The 18,178-nt window shown below is 44.2% G+C and overlaps 1 protein-coding gene across 3 annotated transcripts in view; it reads right to left on the bottom strand.

Moving 5' to 3' along the window:
* Positions 1 to 18,178, bottom strand: part of DEPTOR (DEP domain containing MTOR interacting protein) — a 190,380-nt gene that overhangs the window by 81,061 nt on the left and 91,141 nt on the right. For all 3 annotated transcript variants that reach the window (XR_010141294.1, XM_009244060.4, XM_063726797.1), the window contains exon 4: positions 14,568 to 14,746. Coding sequence is in view for 2 of the 3 variants with exons in the window: in XM_009244060.4 (XP_009242335.2) it covers positions 14,568 to 14,746 (179 nt within the window). In the remaining variant the exon portion in view is untranslated. The remainder of the gene's footprint in view (positions 1 to 14,567; positions 14,747 to 18,178) is intronic.

Genomic DNA, 18,178 nt, shown 5'->3' with positions numbered 1-18,178 from the left:
GGCTAAAATAAAATTTAAAGAATATGAACCCTGATACGCAGGCCTTCCTTGGATGGAAGCGGGGGTGGGGTGAGCTCTTTGTTGGGTTAAGTGTCATCACTCAGAGGTGAAAGAAAGTAAAGGGAAGCTTTCTAGAAAAAAAGCTGTGCCGGGTGCAGTAGCTCACGCCTGTAATTCCAGCACTTTAGGAGGCCAAGGCGGGTGCATCACATGAGGTCAGGAGTTGGAGGCCAGCCTGGGCAACACTGCAAAACCCTGTCTCTATGAAAAATACAAAAATTAGCCACGCCCATAGTCCCAGCTACTTGGGAGGCTGAGGAGGGAGAATTGCTTGTGCTTGGGAGATGGAGGTTGCAGTGAGCCAAGATCATGCCACTGCACTGGAGCCTGGGCAACAGAGCAAGACTCCATCTCAAAAAAAAGAAAAAAAGCTGGATGAAAGGTTCTAGTCTTTAAAATGTTGATTTTAAAATAACATACTAATTAATAATTTTTAAAAACATTACTCTCTAAATCAAAACTGATTATGAATATTAATCAACACACATATTTTTCCAATCATAATCAGGATAGATGTATGTGAGTGTAAGTGAAATTCCTTCTTAAATTTCATCTTCATACCGTTCAGTGGTCACACTGATGAGTTTGCTTATGCTCAGTTTTATTCCTGGTAGTTACTCCCTGGCATTAACATACTTGGACTGTTATACTATATATAACATACTTGGATAGTTATAGTATTAGCATAACTATCCATTCCTGGCTAGAGTGGGGGTGAGCAGGGAGCAGGGAGAGGGAAGATAGAATGAAGGAGTTTTTCCAAAGAACCAGAGAGCCAAACAGAAAAGACGATCCAGATGTACTGAGATAAGAATGATCAGCTAAGAGAAACTGAATTATAGTGAGCGGCTCAGAATCAAAAGCCAGAAGAAGCTAGTGGAAAAACTTCTAGAGGAAGAATCATGAGTGACAGCAGTGCAGCAAGGCTGAAACGGCTGAGAGTAATCATTGTTTATACCTGCATAAGGAGAGCCTGGGTCCCAGAAAGGAATCCCAGCCCTAACCCCCTAGCCACCCAGCTGGGAGGGGGCTGATACTAGAAGCTCACCCAAGGTTGACACAGGGGTCAGGGCTAGAAAAAAGGTCTGTGATGGAAAGAGAATGGAAACAATTCACTGCTTAAAGGAGAGCCTCTCAACTTTTGGTCCCCTTGTCTCCTCAGCCCCCGCCTCCCATTGATGAGTATGATTTAGCTCATGTTCATCAGGAACTGGAACTTAATATCACAGCACTCTTTGACCAGGAGAGAGATGAAGCATATCAGAATCTGAAGTTTGAACTCTCTGTTCCACCCAGGAGACTGAGAAACCTGATATGCTCTTATAGCGAGCCTGAGACCTCAGCCTACAGGCCCCACTGAAAATGACCACTTAAACCCTGCTGAGGATTTAAATGACCAGATAAGGCCAAGCTGAGCACTCAGTAGGAGCACACTTTCAATATACCTCAACTGCATAGAGATCTTGTGCTTGTGTTTTAAGACTTCTGTGTGCTGTTGTAAAAGATCATGCTTGGGCAAAGTGAGGACCACACACTGCAGGGGACACTGGGTGACAAGCTGTCAGGACTGAGGCAGGGGTGGGTAGGAACACAGGCTTCAGAAGCAAGCATAGGTCCTCGAGAAGCAGTTTATATACAATGGACAAAGATTCTACTAATGTCAAGAAGGAAAGAAATATTCGTAGGTATGACACTGTTTACAAAAGAAAAGCCTCAAATGGGCATGGTGGTTCATGCCTGTAATCCCAGAACTTTGGGAGGCTGAGGTGGGAGGATCACTTGACCCTAGGAGTTCAAGATCAGCCTGGGCAATGTAGCAAGACCCCATCTTTAAAAAAAAAAAGAGAGAGAGAAACCTCTGGTCTGTGTGCATAACACTCTTCTTTCAGAAGATTACATAAGATAAGGCATTGTGTATTCCTTTCATACTTTCTGAAAAGTTAAGGCTTGGTGCCGTTACAGGTACATTTTCCTTTAACCTAAACCAACACTATATTGTGTGCCAATGTCTTAGCCCTCTATAAAGCAACCTGTTCCTTTCTATTTACATTACAACAGCATTCTGGCTGTGTCTATTTTTCCTCCTGCATTGGATTCAGCTATAATAGAAAGTAACACAGGGCCAAAGCATATGAGAGAGCACAGTGGGAAAATGCCCAGAAAGTCTAACCTGGGAAAGTAAAAAATTAGATTAGATTACAGCTGCTGCTAAGATTACACTTGAAATGTTAAATATTGAAAGTAGATTGAGAAAATACTCTACCCAGCTTTTTTTTTTTTTTTTTCTTTTCAAAGTTGAACATTTAGGAGCTAAGAATGATTATACCAGTTGCGAATGCCTCAATGTCTTCATCTAAAAAAACAGAGATGGTCACGTGCAGTGGCTCATGCCTATAATTCCAATACTTTGGGAGGCTAGGGCGGGCGGATCACTTGAGGTCAGGAGTTTGAGACCAGACTGGCCAACATGTCGAAACCCCGTCTCTACCAAAAGTACAAAAAAATTAGCTGGGTGTGGTGGCACATGCCTGTAATTCTAGCTACTTGGGAAGCTGAGGCAGAAGAATCGCTAGAACCCGGGAGGCAGAGGTTGCAGTGAGCCAAGATTGTGCCCCTGAACTCCAGCCTGGGCGACAGAGTAAGGCTCCATCTAATAAAAAATGGAATAAAATTTAAAAAGAGAGATAACAGTATCAAGTGCATTGATTGCTTGTGAAGATTAAATGAGCTAATAGCAGTAAAGAACAGCCTGCCAAGCACTCATTTCCCTGTGGAAACAGGGCTTGCTTTTTCTTTTGTTTTTCTTTGCAGGGTGTGCGGGCAGGGGGGAGAGTGGAACAACTACCCCCATTCTCCCACTTGGTGAATCTGTCAGTCAAAGGGTCCCCACCCAGGGTCAAGAGGTGAGCCTGTGACCCGACCCAGCCAATAAGGGTCCTCTCTAGAACATTAGCATCTGGAGAAGGCAACTGCATATGCAGAAAACAGAGCTGATTCACCTGGCCATAGATGGCTGGAAGGGATTACCTTTTAGTCACTAGTTTCTGGTTCCTGGATCCCCAGAGTTTCTTCAGTTTCTCTTCTTCAGGTAGCCTTGTTTTCAACATTTCCTTTAACTATCAGCTGGCTCTGCCATATATTTAAAGGAAGTGATGATTGGAACTGCTTATATTCAAAGAAAGCTTGCTGGTATAAACACCAGTATTGTGCCCAGCAAAGGCCAAGTCCTCAGTAAGTGGTCACTTTTGTCACGTGTTCATTCTATATATATATATATATATATATGCCAAATCAATAGGAATACAGAAATGAACAAAACAACTTCTCTATCCTTAAAACATTTACTCTCTAGTTAGGGGTAAAGAAAGGCTAAGACACAGGGTGCCATCTATAAATAAGTCTCCTCCATTTCTTCTTCTTGTCTTGAAAGTCCTCTTGGCAAGAAGTTAGCAAATGCAAATCGGAGAGCATGAGTAGGGGGCTGGAAGCGATGGCTCATGCCTGCAACCCCAGCACTTTGGGAGGGCCAGGCAGGTGGATTGCCTGAGGTCAGCAGTTCAAGAGCAGCCTGGCCAATATGGTGAAACCCCGTCTCTATTAAAAATACAAAAATTAGCCCAGTGTGGTGGCACGCACCTGTAATCCCAGCTACTCAGGAGGCTGAGGCAAGAGAATCACTTGAACCCAGCACAATCTTGGTTCACTGCACTCCAGCCTGGGCAACAAAGTGAGACTCCATCTCAAAAAGAAAAAAAAAAAAAAAAAGGAGCGAGCATGAGTAGGAGAGCAGGAGAGCCGCGACAGAGAGGAAGGGCGGGTGGGCAAGCAAGACTAGGTTGGCACTGACAGACGCTCCCCTGGACCAAGCTTCAGTCAGGCTCCTTTGAGCCCTCTTTTCTACTGGGCCTCCACCTTGCTGTTCCCTTCCCCTCCCCTCCACCCCCCATCCTGCTATCTTTGCTTACCCAGCCCAGTTTTAGCAAATAACCCTGATAAGTCGGTATACTGAAAATCCCTCACCCTTGATACCCAATCAAGTTTGTTATCTCCACCTTTGATTTCTAAGTCCTTGGCCTGTCTTGAGTAAGACTCTCTCCACCCTAAGTCTCCTATTTAGTAATTTTCCATCCACTGACCCACCCCGCACTGTGCTCCTTGACTCTAAATCCCTACTTGTCCCTATAAGTTGAGCCCAATCTGTCTCCCTTATTGCAATACCCCTATTGTAATTATCTTAAACAAAGTTTTCCTTACTTTTCTAACAAGTGTCAATAATTTTTTTCTTAATGCCATATAGTCTTGAGAAAGTTGCAATTGATGGGGCTCAGGACATGTCACCCCGAAATGTGGCTACCTGGCATAAGGATTGTTTAGTACTGGTTATTTTGAGAAGCTGCAGACACAACAGTAGCTCCAAAAAGTTGTCCTTTCAGAAATGTACATCTGTAAAGGAAATGTCCTTTTGTCCTTTTTTAAATTGTTTTTTTGTTGTTAGAGATGGGATTTTGCTATGTTGCCCAAGCTGGTCTCAAACTCCTGGGCTCCAGCAATCCTCCCGCCTTGGCCTCTAAAAGTGTTAGGATTACAAGTGTGAGCCAACATGCAGAGATGGGAAATGCCCCTCTGTAAGGGTCTCTCCCTCTCTGCACCAGGAACAGAAAGAAAATTAAGTCACTAGAGACTCGTAATAAATAAAGAAGGTGTTGACCTAAATCTGGATGACAAACCATACATTTGTATAAGGCGCTTTTTCTGACCCTCTGGTTTTAACTGGGTTACATCTTTTTTTCTTTGTTTCAGGGAATAATGGTATTTAAGCCTGAAGTCTAAACTACCCACACCCCCCCCCTTTTTTTTTTGAGACAGTCTTGCTCTGTTGCCCAGGCTGGAGTGCAGTGGTGTGATCTCAGCTCACTGCAACCTCTGCCTGCTGAGCTCAAGCAATTCTTGTGCCTCAACCTCCCAAGTAACTGGGATTACAGGCACACACCATCATACCTGCCTAATTTTTGTATTTTTAGTAGAGACAGGGTTTCACCATGTCAGCCAGGCTAGTCTAGAACTCTTGGCCTCAAGTGATTCACTCGCCTCAGCCTCCCAAAGTGCTGGGATTACAGGTGTGAGCCACCACGCCTGGCCTGAACTACTCTTTTGAGATCTATCCTAGAGATTTACTCATTTCTCTGGATTTTCACCCATATTTACAGAGGGCATACATATTAAACTTCTGTTCATTTTTTTCTTGTTAGTCTGTCCTTTGTTACAGCAGGTCTCAGTTAAGAACTCATGAAAAGTAAAGAAAAAATGATTTTTCCTCCTCTGTGTAATCTTGCCTTTAGCCTCAATCATCAGTACCTTCTTTCTCTTTTTTTTTTTTTTTTAAAGAGACAAGATCTCACTATGTTTCCCAGGCTTGTCCCAAACTCCTGTCCTCAAGCAATCCTCCCCGCTCAGCCTCCCAAAGTGCTGAGATTACAGGCATGAGCCACCACACCCAGTTAGTATCTTCTTTTTCTTCCTTCCCTCTCCTCTTCCCCTTTTTCCCCTTTCCTTTCCAGCTGGGCTATTCCAGGCTTAGGCTGATCTCTATCAATTATCTTAATTATTGGAGAGATGCAGTTAATTCCTGTCTGGATGTGGCCTCTAGCTTCCTTTGCTGCAGATCCCAAATTCTCTCTTCACAGCCAGCAGAGCAAATGTCTCTGCTATTGTCTTCCACTGAAGGATGAGATAATCATAGCTACTCTCAAGCAACTGGGAGGATTAAAAAGATAATGTATGTAAAACTGCTTTGTATATGGCACGGTATGATATAAATATATGTTTAAAACAAAAGAAAAAGAAAGAGGGCTTAGTGTTGAAATTGTTGAAGTGCTCTGACTAAAGTTCTAAAAGAGGAAATTATCCTCCCAGACACAGCAGCGGCGGCCTGGTAGGCTAGGGTCAGCTGCTGCAGCTGTGAGCAATTTACCCACATGATTATCTGGTTTCCATCTCCCTCCATTTAAGGCTGCTAAAATAGCTGGATGGCAACTAAGGGAGTTGGGAAAGATAACTTATGTGAGTAAAGAAGTGTGTTCAGGCCCTTTGCAGTGGCTCACACCTGTAATCCTGGCACTTTGGGAGGCCAAGGCTGGAGGATCGCTTGAGCCCAGGAGTTCAAGACCAACCTGGGCAACTTGGCAACAACCCCCGTCTCTATGAAAAATAAAAAAAATCAGCCTTGTGTGGTGGTGAGCACTTGTAGTCCTGGCTACTCAGGAGCTGAGGTGGGAGGACCACTTTAGCCTGGGAGGTCAAGGCTGCAGTGAGCCATGATCATGTCACTGCGCTACAGCCTGGTCAACAGTGCAAGACCCTGTTTCAAAAAAAGAAAAGAGGCCAGGTGCAGTGGCTCATGCCTGTAATCCCAACACTTTGGGAGGCCGAGGTGGGCAGATCACCTGAGGTCAGGAGTTCAAGACCAGCCTGACCAACATGAAGAAACCCTGTCTCTACTAAAAATACAAAATTAGCCGGGTGTGGTGGCACATGCCTGTAATCCCAGCTACTCAGGAGGCTGAGGCAGGAGAATTGCTTGAACCTGGGAGGCGAAGGTTGTGGTGAGCTGAGATCACACCATTGCACTCCAGCCTGGGCAACAAGAGCGAAACTCCGTCTCAAAAAAAAAAGTGTGTTCATCCCATTTCCCATTTGCAAAGGTTACCCAAAAATCTCAAGGTCCCTGGTCATTGTTTGGGAGAAAAGAATCTTGTAGATTTCACAGGTTAATAATTTTTGTAGTATAAATATCTGCCAGGCTATGTCAGCTGATTCGGCTGACGCAATAGAACTTGAGAATTTTTTTCTAGTGGGGCCTGCAGTTAGCATCTCATCTTCTTTAGTGGTTAAGAGTGCAGGCTCTGAAGCTAGACTGTCTTGATTTGAATCTTGAATCTACCACTCACTAGCTCTCATCTTCAACATGTTACTTTTTTTTTTTTTTTTTTTTTTTGAGACAGAGTCTTACTCTGTCACACAGGCTGGAGTGCAGTGGCACGATCTCGGCTCACTGCAACTTCTGCCTCCTTGGTTCCAGCAATTCTCCTGCCTCAGCCTCCCAAGTAGCTGGGACTACTGGCACATGCCACCACCACACCCGGCTAATTTTTGTATTTTTAGTAGAGACAGAGTTTCACTATGTTGCTTAAGCTGGTCTTGAACTCCCGACCTCAAGTGATCTGCCTGCCTCAGCCTCCCAAAGTGCTGGGATTACAGGCCTGAGCCACCATGCCCAGCCTTCAGCATGTTACTTAACCTCATCTCAAAAATGAGAATGATTATGATACCTAACTCACAGAGTTTTTGAGGGAAATACATACGTGAATAGAGTTCTTAGAACAGCGGCTGGGATATAGTAAGAGCTCTATACATTTCACCTATTAGAGTAGATCAGATCACATACAAGAGCTAGCATTTGAGGGCCATAAGAGGTAGATGCTGTGTTAAAAGCTTTTGCCAGGCCGGGTGTGGTGGCTCATGCCTGTAATCCCAGCACTTTGGGAGGCTGAGGTGGGCGGATCACAAGGTCAGGAGATCAAGACCATCCTGGCTAACACGGTGAAACCCCGTCTCTACTAAAAATACAAAAAAAAAAATTAGCTGGGCGTGGTGGTGGGCGCCTGTAGTCCCAGCTACTTGGGAGGCTGAGGCAGGAGAATGGCGTGAACCTGGGAGGCGGAGCTTGCAGTGAGCAGAGATTGCACCCCTGCACTCCAGCCTGGGAGACAGAGCAAGACTCCGTCTCAAAAAAAAAAAGCTTTTGCCAAGCGCAATCACTTAATTCTCCCAACAATTCTGTGCAGGAAAGAGTTACCATAGCAGCCCCAATACAGAAGGGCAGGCTTATGGGGCTGGCCCATGGCTAGCATCTGGGAACCTGGCTTTTGGAAGGTTCCCAAGTCACTAACTGATAAGGACTTTGCCCACCTGGTGCACTGAATTGTGTTGTATCGGCCTGCCTAGACTGTTTGTACAAACAGTGTGATTTATGGAGAATACTTGCTTTCCTTCTGAGAGTCTGCAATGCTGCTGGTTGTGGCTGGCTGAGCAAGAAAAGCCCCCAGTAAAAATCTTTGGCTCTGCACCTCAACATGGTATTAGGGCTCAGAAACGGATATCCCAAAATATGGCACTTTGATATGCTGAAGTGAAGAAAAATCTACGATGTCTCTGACCTTCTCCCCTGCTTCTGCCCCTCAATCCTATGTGTCCCCCAAAGCACTGGATAAAGGTCTCCGAAGTTCCTTACCTGCGTAAGTCTGGACCTGCCAAAGAAGAAAACAATTTACCTCTGGTTCCTTCCCTGAGTTTTCATTAACTGAACTCATATGACAGGAAGAAAGACTGAAGTCTGTCGACAAACCTGGTCAGACTTTTGCCATAAACCATGGTCTGCTCTGCTGACGCAATGGACTTTGTAGCAGGCCCTTGTATATTCTTCAAGCCCATTGAATCCTCCTAAAAATCGTTCACACTTCTCCATCTCCCTTTCCTCTAAGAAGTAGGATAGATAGTATCTGTACCCCACTGGGATATTAAGCAATCACTCTGGTTCTCCCAGTGTACACACTAATAAATTGGTTTGCCTTTTCTCCAATTAATCTGTCTTTTGTGAGTTGATTTTTCAGCCAACCTTTTTTTTTTTTTTTTTTTTTTTGAGACGGAGTCTCGTTCTGTTGCCCAGGCTGGAGTGCAGTGGTGCAATCTCCGCTCACTACAAGCTCCGCCTCCCGGGTTCACACCATTATCCTGCCTCAGCCTCTCGAGTAGATGGGACTACAAGGCGCCCACCACCCCACCACACCCGGCTAAGTTTTTTGTATTTTTAGTAGAGACGGGGTTTCACCGTGTTAGCCAGGATGGTCTCCATCTCCCAACCTTGTGATCCGCCCGCCTTGGCCTCCCAGAATGCTGGGATTACAGGCGTGAGCCACTGGGCCCGGCCGATTTTTCAGCCAACCTTCAGACGGCAAAGGGGATATTTTCCCTTGGCCCCTAGGAGGGCTCCCCTGGCGGAGATATTGCACACGTGTTACTGCATTTCACGGCTAGAGAAGGGAGTCCCTTCAAGAAGGAATGACATAGGAAACTGTGCCTGGATTTCTCCACACTCCACCCGATGTGCCCTTTTCTCTTGCTGACCCTGCTGTGTATCCCTTCACTGTAATAAATCTTAGCCACGAACACAACTACACGTTGAACCCTCCTAGTACACACTGAACTTGTGGATGTTCATAGGTCTCTGAAAAAACAAACTCTCAAAGGTCTATCATGTAACTCTAATTTTATAGTTTCAAAATCCGAGGAATGGGAAAGTTACAAGATGCAGACGTGGCCACTTAGTAGGTGAAAAAGCCGCATCTAAATCCAGTCTCTCTTTCCAAAGACTGTGCTCATTCCATCGTGCCAGGCAGCCATACCCAGTCACATACATCCCAGATCAAGGCAAGCTTCTTTCTAAGACACAACACCTAGTAGCTACAGGGTAGCTCTGCAACTTGAGAAAATCTCTTAAAGGATTTGAAACCCAGATTTCTTCACTGTAAATCTGCAATAATAATACTAATGCCACAAAATTGCTGTGAGGATTTAATAAGTACAACATACAAAGCATATGTGTGAAGCACACATATTAAATACACAGTATATTAAGATCTATAAAGTAGCCTAATGCCTTTATAGATGGTACACATCTATAAATTAAAAAGCTAGACAAATATGTATAGATGTGGTCAACATACAGACATTTGTATAAATATGTACATATACATGCATATATATATCCACATAAATACACATGCATGTTAATTATTCATCTAACAATTTCTGCCTTGAGTAAAGCACACCAGTCACCATTCATAGATGAAGCTAGTTAGGATTTCATAGGTGAACCTGATTTTTACACTTACTGGTTTCAAAATAGGGAACCACTTTTATCCAGAAACTTTCTGCTCAAAGCTTAAAGGCTGACTTTCCTTAATGTTTAACCTATGAAATTAATTATTAGCCAGACAATTAAAAGCTTTGCTCAAGACACTAACTGGTACTTACCATGAGCTCTAACATACACAGGTATGGTGGCCACATTTTCATAACTCCAAGTTACAACCTGTGACCTAGCAATGAATTACTGTGCTGGGAAACTGAAACTCCCTCAGAAACCCCAGTTTTTATATAGAATATTCAGCCCTCCTACAACCATGGAAAGCATACTTCTGTGGTTAAGATTTATTATCGGCCGGGCGCGATGGCTCACGCCTGTAATCCCAGCACTTTGGGAGGCCAAGGTGGGTGGATCACCTGAGTTCAGGAGTTCGAGACCTGCCTGACTGACATGGTGAAACCCTCTCTCTACTACAAATACAAAAAATTAGCCAAGCATGGTGGCACATGCCTGTAATCCCAGCTACTCGGGAGGCTGAGGCAGGCAGAAGAATTGCTTGAGCCTGGGAGGTGGAGGTTGCAGTGAGCCGAGATCACACCATTACACTCCAGCCTGGGCAACAAGAGCAAAACTCCATCTCAAAAAAAAAAAAAAAAAAAAAAAAGATTTATTATCAAAAATGTATTTATTTTATCCTTTACATTGTACCTTTATGGTGTTTCTGTTTATAACATTACAAAGTTACACTGTAATTGAAGCATAATTACTCATCCCTTGGAAATCATTTAGAAACCATTCACAGCATCCTCTATCTTCTTTCTAAAGCCAAGGATATACAGTGGGAGTCAGTACACCACAGTATAAGAGGCTGGTTTTCTCCTAGAAGTTGGTATCATCTGACTTTTTTTTTTTTGAGATGGAGTCTTGCTGTGTCGCCCAGGCTGGAGTGTAGTGGCGTGATCTTGGCTCACTGCAACCTCCGCCGCCAGGGTTCAAGTGATTCTCACTGCCTCAGCCTCCCAAGTAGCTGGGATTACAGGCATCCACCACCACTCCCAGCTAATTTTTGTTTTTTTAGTAGAGACGGGGTTTTGCCATGTTGGCCAGCTCGCTGAGCCACTATGCCCAGCCTCATCTGACTTTTTCTCTGTAGAGCAAAGATATGAAAGAACCAACTGTAACCTAAACCTAACATTTTTCACTGGGGAAAAACCACAGTCATCCCACCCAACTCCAAGGTCACACTTACTAGCAGTAATATCCATTTGGACATTACTACCTGAGTGGCCTCAGGCAAGTAATTTATCCTATTGGTGCCTTCACCTCCTGATTTGTAAAATGGAGATAATAAAAATATTGGTCCTATAGTATTGTACATCTAAACATTTTTTAAGAAGGGAACTCTCAGGCCAGGCATGGTGGCTCATGCCTGTAATCCCAGCACTTTGGGAGACTGAGGCAGGCGGATCACTTGAGGTCAGGAGTTCGAGACCCACCTGGCCAACATGGTGAAATCCTGTTTCTACTAAAAATACAAAAATCAGCTGAGTGTGGTGGTGCGCAGCTACTCGGGAGGCTGAGGCAGGAGAATCCCTTGAACCTGGGAAGTGGAGGTGGCAGTGAGCCGAGATCTGCCACTGCATGATCAGAGCAGTAACTGTCTCAACAAATAATAATAATAATAATAAAAGAAGGTAGCTCTCATATTAATGTTCTTATCACAATACATTTTTTAAAAAAAGAATATCTACCTCATAGAGTTTATTTACTAATAAGTTAATAAGGCTAAAAGGATCAGCACAGTGCTGGCACATAGTATAAAATAAATAAATAAATGAAATAGATAGCACATCTTCTACTGTCCTCTAAATGCTTCTATGACCATCTCATAGTCCTGACAATACTAGGAACTGCTTAAGGTCAGGGATCACACCAGCACTGTGCTTCCCTGTCCATCTTCCTTTCCTCAGTGAACTTAAACCAGAGCTAGACATGTTAGGCCACCAACAGACAGCTGTGAGTCCAACTGTGGCAGAACTGCACAGGAGAAAGCAGCCTGGAATACAGTGTCACTCACTCTAAGCAATGCCTCTAGATCCATGGCTTCCAAAATATTTGACTCCAATACACAGTAACAAATAATTTTTAGGTTGTAACTCACTATATACCTGCATATATCCCTATGTTTTATAGTGTATATCTAAATGAAATAAAAGTACTGTAAAACAATACTTACTCTTTTTTTTTTTTTTTTTGAGACGAAGTCTTGCTCTGCCACCCAGGCTGGAATGCAGTGGCACAATCTCGGCTCACTGCAACCTCCACCTCCAGGGTTCAAGCGATTCTCTTGCCTCAGCCTCCTGAGTAGCTGGGACTACAGGCACACACCACCATACCCAGCTAATGTTTTGTATTTTTAGTAGAGATGGGGTTTCACCATGTTGGCCAGGCTGGTCTCGAACTCCTGACCTCAGGTGATCCACCAGCCTCAGCCTCCCAAAGTGCTGGGATTACATAAAATCTTAAAATATTACTCTAACTTTCCCTCTGCCTTTCTGTGTAAAAACAGGCCATAAAGAAATTATCTGACCTACGTTGGTTAACTGTATGTCATAAGACTCCCATTCCAAGCCGGGCATGGTGGCTCACACTTGTAATCCCAGCACTTTGGAAGGCTGAGGCAGATGGATCACCTGAGGTAAGGAGCGTAAGACCAGCCCGGCCAACATGGTGAAACCCCATCTCTACTAAAAAATACAAAAATTAGCCGGGTGTTGTGGTGCATGTCTGTAATCCCAGCTACTCGGAAGGCTAAGGCAGGAGCATCACTTGAACCCGGGAGGCGGAGGTTGCAGTGAACCAAGATCACGCTACCGCACTCCAGCCTAGGTGACAAAGAGAGACTTCATCTCAAAAAAAAAAAAAAAAGACTCCCATTCCAGAAAGGGTCCTGCCTTACACCTAGAAGGAATGAATGCTGCAGAGAAGCCAAAAAGAATCTATACAGACAGGCCTTGTTGGGCTGCTCTACTCAGTCTATTAACTTTAGATCATACCCTTTTTGTCCAATCATATTTCTACATAACTGTCCATACTTTGTTGAACGTAAGCATAACAATGGACAATTTTCCCTGTATTTCTGGGTTTTCATTCTAAAGGCTGCCATACATGTTAACAAATTTGTATGCCTTTTCTCCTATTAATCTGCCTCTTGGGCCCGGCACGGTGGTTCACGCCTGTAATCCCAGCTCTTCGGGAGGCCAAGGCGAGTGGATCACTTGAGGCCAGGAGTTAGAGGCCAGCCTGGCCAACATGGCAAATCCCTCCCCTAAAAATACACAAATTAGTGCGCCTGTAATCCCACTGTAATTCCAGCTACTCAGGATGCTGAGGCATGAGAATCGCTTGAACCCGGGATGGGGAGGTTGCAGTGAGCCGAGATGGTGCCTTTGCAGTCCAGCCTGGGTGATGGAAGGAGACTCTATCTTAAACAAAACAAAACAAATCTTCCTCTTGTCAGTGATTTTCAGCAAACCTTCAGCGGGCAAAGGGGAAAGTGTTCTTTTGGTCCTTACATGTATAACCTATGCACATCCTTTTGTATACTTCAAATCATCTCTAGATTACTTCCTGAGTAGCTGGGATTACAGATGTGCACCACAACACCCAGCTAATTTTTGTATTTTTTAGTAGAGTTGGGGTTTCACCATGTTGGCCAGGCTGGTCTTGAACTCCTCACCTCAGGCGATCCACCCACCTCAGCCTCCCAAAGTGCTGGGATGACAAGTGTGAGCCACCGTGCCCGACTTGGAATGGGAGTCTCATGACCTACAGTTAACCAACGTAGGTCAGATACAATGTAAAATACCCGATACAATGTAAACACTCTGTAAGTAGTTGTTACATTGTACTGTTTAGGGAATAATGATGAAAAAATGTCTATGTGTGTGTAGTTCAGACACAACTTTTTTCCAAAGATTTTAAATTCATGGTTGGTTAAATACACAGATGCAGAACGCACAGATACAAAGGGCTGACTAAAACACTTCTTAACCAGTAACTTAAATTGCATCATTATGATTCGGACCTAAAAGGAAAGTGATACTTTTATGAAGCCTCTTTGGCTTAACTCTTCACTGTGGCAGCTTACATCATGGTTCAGGAAATGTTTATTCTCCTCTAACAACCAACCTGCTAGGAGGCATCCACTTCCCAACTCCATATTATACTTGACTTCATGACTTGCTTTAGCCAGTTAGATACAAAGTTGTGATGTTACATCACATCCAAGCAGCAGCTTTTGGAGGCGCTATAAGAACCTGCCTGCCCTCTTTAGCATCTGCAATCATCTATTAAAAACAACACATCACAGATAGCGGATATTCCTTTAGTCTGTGTCCCAGAATGGAAAGGCGTGGAGCACAGACCTGAACTTGACCCCCAGCTTGGAGACAAGCTGAACATAAGCAGAGGTGCCACTGACTTACAGATTCATGAGTGAGAAATAAGTACTTGTTGTTGTAAGACACAAGATTTCGGGCTGGCTGTTTGTTCCTGCAGCAAAGCTGCCCAATACACTCACCATGCTGGATGATGCCATGCTCCATAAGCCGGTGGCAAAGCTGCTCTGCCTCTTTCCTCGTGGTGGCCTCACCTTCCTGAACAAGCCAGTCCAGGAATTCAGATGCCATGAAGGTACGCTCATACTTGACCCCTTCCTCCTCCCTGGGCTGCAGGAGTGTGTTTTCAGGGCTCATCAGCCTGGGAAGAAAAAAAGGGAAAAGAAAAATAAACCTACACAAAAGGAAAACATTTCATTTGAAATCATAGACTTCCATGAAGTACCACAGCAAAGTTGTCAGACAGACAGACACAGCTGTCAGGTGCCACCACACATGTAATTTCTCTTTTTCTTTTTCTTTTCTTTTTTTTTTTTTTTGAGACAGAGTTTCACTCTTGTTGCCCAGGCTGGAGTGCAATGGTGTGATCTTGGCTCACTGCAACCTCCGCCTTCTGGGTTCAAGCAATTCTTCTGCCTTGACCTTCCGAATAGCTGGGATTACAGGCATGTGTCACCACACCCAGCTAATTTTGTATTTTTAGTTGCAACAGGTTTTCTCCATGTTGGTCAGGCTGGTCTTGAACTCCCAACCTCAGGTGATCCACCCGCCTCGGCCTCCCAAAGTGCTGGGATTACAAGCATGAGCCACCATGCCCAGCCTATCACACATGTAATTTCTAATTGCTTCAGAAGCAAACAAGATGCATTTTCTCCTAGTAATTTGAAAAAAAAAATTGGAAATGCAATCCAAAACTCTACGATTAGTAGACTGCATTCAAGTTAGCAATCTTGAAAAGAAGTTACAATTTCATGTTCTACTCTACCATTATGAAAAAGCTAGTATTTCTTTCCTAATTGCATTATTTCACTTCTGTGCTAAGAAGACTAGTGCTGTGAACTGAGTGTGTCCTCGCTAATTTTTTTTTTTTTTTTGAGACGGGGTTTCACTCTTGTTGCCCAGGCTGGAGTGCAATGGTGCGATCTTTGCTCACTGCAACCTCCACCTCCTGGGTTCAAGTGATTCTCCTGCGTTGGCCTCCAGAGTACCTGGGATTACAGGCACATGCCACTACACCCGGCTAATTTTTGTATTTTTAGTAGAGATGGGGATTCACCATATTGTCCAGGCTGGTCTCAAACTCCTGACCTCGTGATCTGCCCATCTTGGCCTCCCAAAGCGCGAAGATTACCAGCGTGAGCCACCGTGCCCAGCCGTGCCTGCTGATTACATACGGTGAATCTCTAGTCTCTAATGTGATGACATTTGCAGGTGGCACATTTGGGAGGTAGTTAGCTTATGAGGCTGGAACCATCATGATGGCATTAGTGCCCTTATAAAAAGAGACAAAAGGGAGCTTGCTCTCTTTCTTTCTCTCTGCTCTTGCCATGTGAGGACATAGCCAGAAGACAGCCATCTGCAAACCAAGAAGCAGGATCAAACCAAGAAGCAGCCACCTGCAAACCAAGAAGCAGGTGTCACTGGATCTGCTGGCACCTTGATCTTGGACCTCCCGAACAAATGTTTGTTGTTTAAGCTACTCAGCCTATGGTATATTTTGTTACAGTAGCCTGAACTAAGACGACTACATAAGTGACTCTTTTGAAATCCTCCCATACCCACATAGCTTGCTTCTCACACCTATCTTCCCAGGCATTCCTCAACTCCTCTGGATTCCATTTTCACATCTCCAAAATAGCTTCAACTGGGCCTATAAGTGTTCTCCTATGCATCCATATATAATGCAATGTAACACAAATGTCAGTCCTTATTCTGGTTGACATTAATACCAGTATATGGGGCCGGGAATGGTGGCTCACACCTGTAATCCCAGCACCTTGGGAAGCCGAGGCTGGTGGATCACTTGAGGTCAGGAGTTTGAGATTAGCCTGGCCAACATGGCGAAACCCCATCTCTACTAAAAATACAAAAAAATTAGCCAGACACATTGGCACTATGCCTGTAGCACCAGCTACTCAGGAGGCTGAGGCAGGAGAGTTGCTTGAACCCAGAGGCAGAGGTTGCAGTGAGTTGAGTTTGCACCACTGCACTCCAGCCTAAGTGACAGAGTGAGACTCCCTCTCAAAAAAAAAAAAAAAAAAAAAAAAAAACCAATAGTAGAAGGTACTGACCACTGCCCTTGGCTAGGGGGACATCAGTCACACTATTGGTTTCCGACCTGTCCTCTGCTCCTACCTTTTACTCAGCTACCCTTGTGTTGGCTTCTCTGCATCTCCCTGGACTTTAAAGGCTGGAATTCCTTGAGATTCATTCCCTACATACCTCTTTTCTCATTCCATAGTCTTTCTGGTGAGCTCCTCCATTTCCCTGTCTTCAATTACTATCCACATTCCAGATTCCCCAATTTATATTCCCAGACCAGGCCTATACTCCCAACCCTACAGCTTTGCATCCACATAGATTTCTCAAAGCCACCTCAAAATCAACAAGCCCAAAACTGAGCTCACGTTCTTCCTTCCAAACCTGGTCTTGTGCCAGTCAATGCTTACACTGTCCAGCCAGAAAATGAGGCATTGTCCTTGGCCCCTCTCTCTTTCTCACCCCCTGCCCAGTCATCAGCACGAACTGTGAACTTGAACTCCTAAAATCTCTCTCATGTATGTCTAAGCCTTCCCATCTCAGGCATTGCCACCACCTTAGTCTAAAATACCAATACTTTAACCTAGACAACTACAGTGTTTTCTTAATTGACTATACTATGCATTCACTCTTATTCTCAACCCAACTTTGGACCCCTAAGTCTACACGTAGCTATTAAATTATCTTTTAAAAATTCAAACCTGATAATGTCCTTCCCCTGTTGAAAATACACTTCAATAGCTTCTCATTGCTTTTAGGATAAAGACCAAAATTCTTCACATAGCCTATAAAGTATGCGTGATCCTGCCCTCTTTCAGTTCCCCAAACATACCATGTCCCATCTACCACAGGCCTTTGAATTTGCCATCCCCATGGCTAAAATGCTCTCCTTCTCTTCTCCCCACCACCCCCTCCCATGCCTACTTGACTTCTTGTTTTGCATCTCGGTTACGGTCAGGTCTCAATTAGACCATCTCATTGCTCCCTGTACAGTTTCTGTGATTATCAGATTAAAGACAGGTCAATTATAGGCTCCAAGAAGGTTGTGTCCATGTTTGTCCATAAAACTTTGGGGTTTTTTGTTTTTGTTTTGTTTTGTTTGAGACAGAGTCTTGCTCTGTCACCCAGGCTGGAGTGCAGTGGTGCAATCTCAGCTCACTGCAATCTCCACCTCCCAAGTTCAGGTGATTCTCCTGCCTCAGCCTCCCAAGTAGCTGAAACTACGGGCATGCACCACCATGTCCAGCTACTTTTTTTTTTTTTTTTGTATTTTTAGTAGAGATGGGTTTTTACCATGTTGGCCACGCTGGTCTCAAACTCCTGATCTCAAGTGATCTGCTGGCTTCGGCCTCTCAAAGTGCTGGGATTACAGGTGTGAGCTACCACACCTGGCCCATAAAACTTTGTTAAATTAAAAATTGAACCATATAAAATGTCACGGTCATTGTGTCATCTTCCTCTGTAAAATTATTCCTGATGAGTTACTGTCTTCCATATGAAAGTCTGGCTGTCTCTTTTAAAAACCTTCATTTCC

Source organism: Pongo abelii, chromosome 7, assembly GCF_028885655.2.
Source record: "Pongo abelii isolate AG06213 chromosome 7, NHGRI_mPonAbe1-v2.0_pri, whole genome shotgun sequence".
Lineage (NCBI taxonomy): Eukaryota > Metazoa > Chordata > Mammalia > Primates > Hominidae > Pongo > Pongo abelii.
The sequence above is the reverse complement of the archived record's forward strand: the minus strand, read 5'-3'. Positions and strand labels throughout refer to the sequence as shown.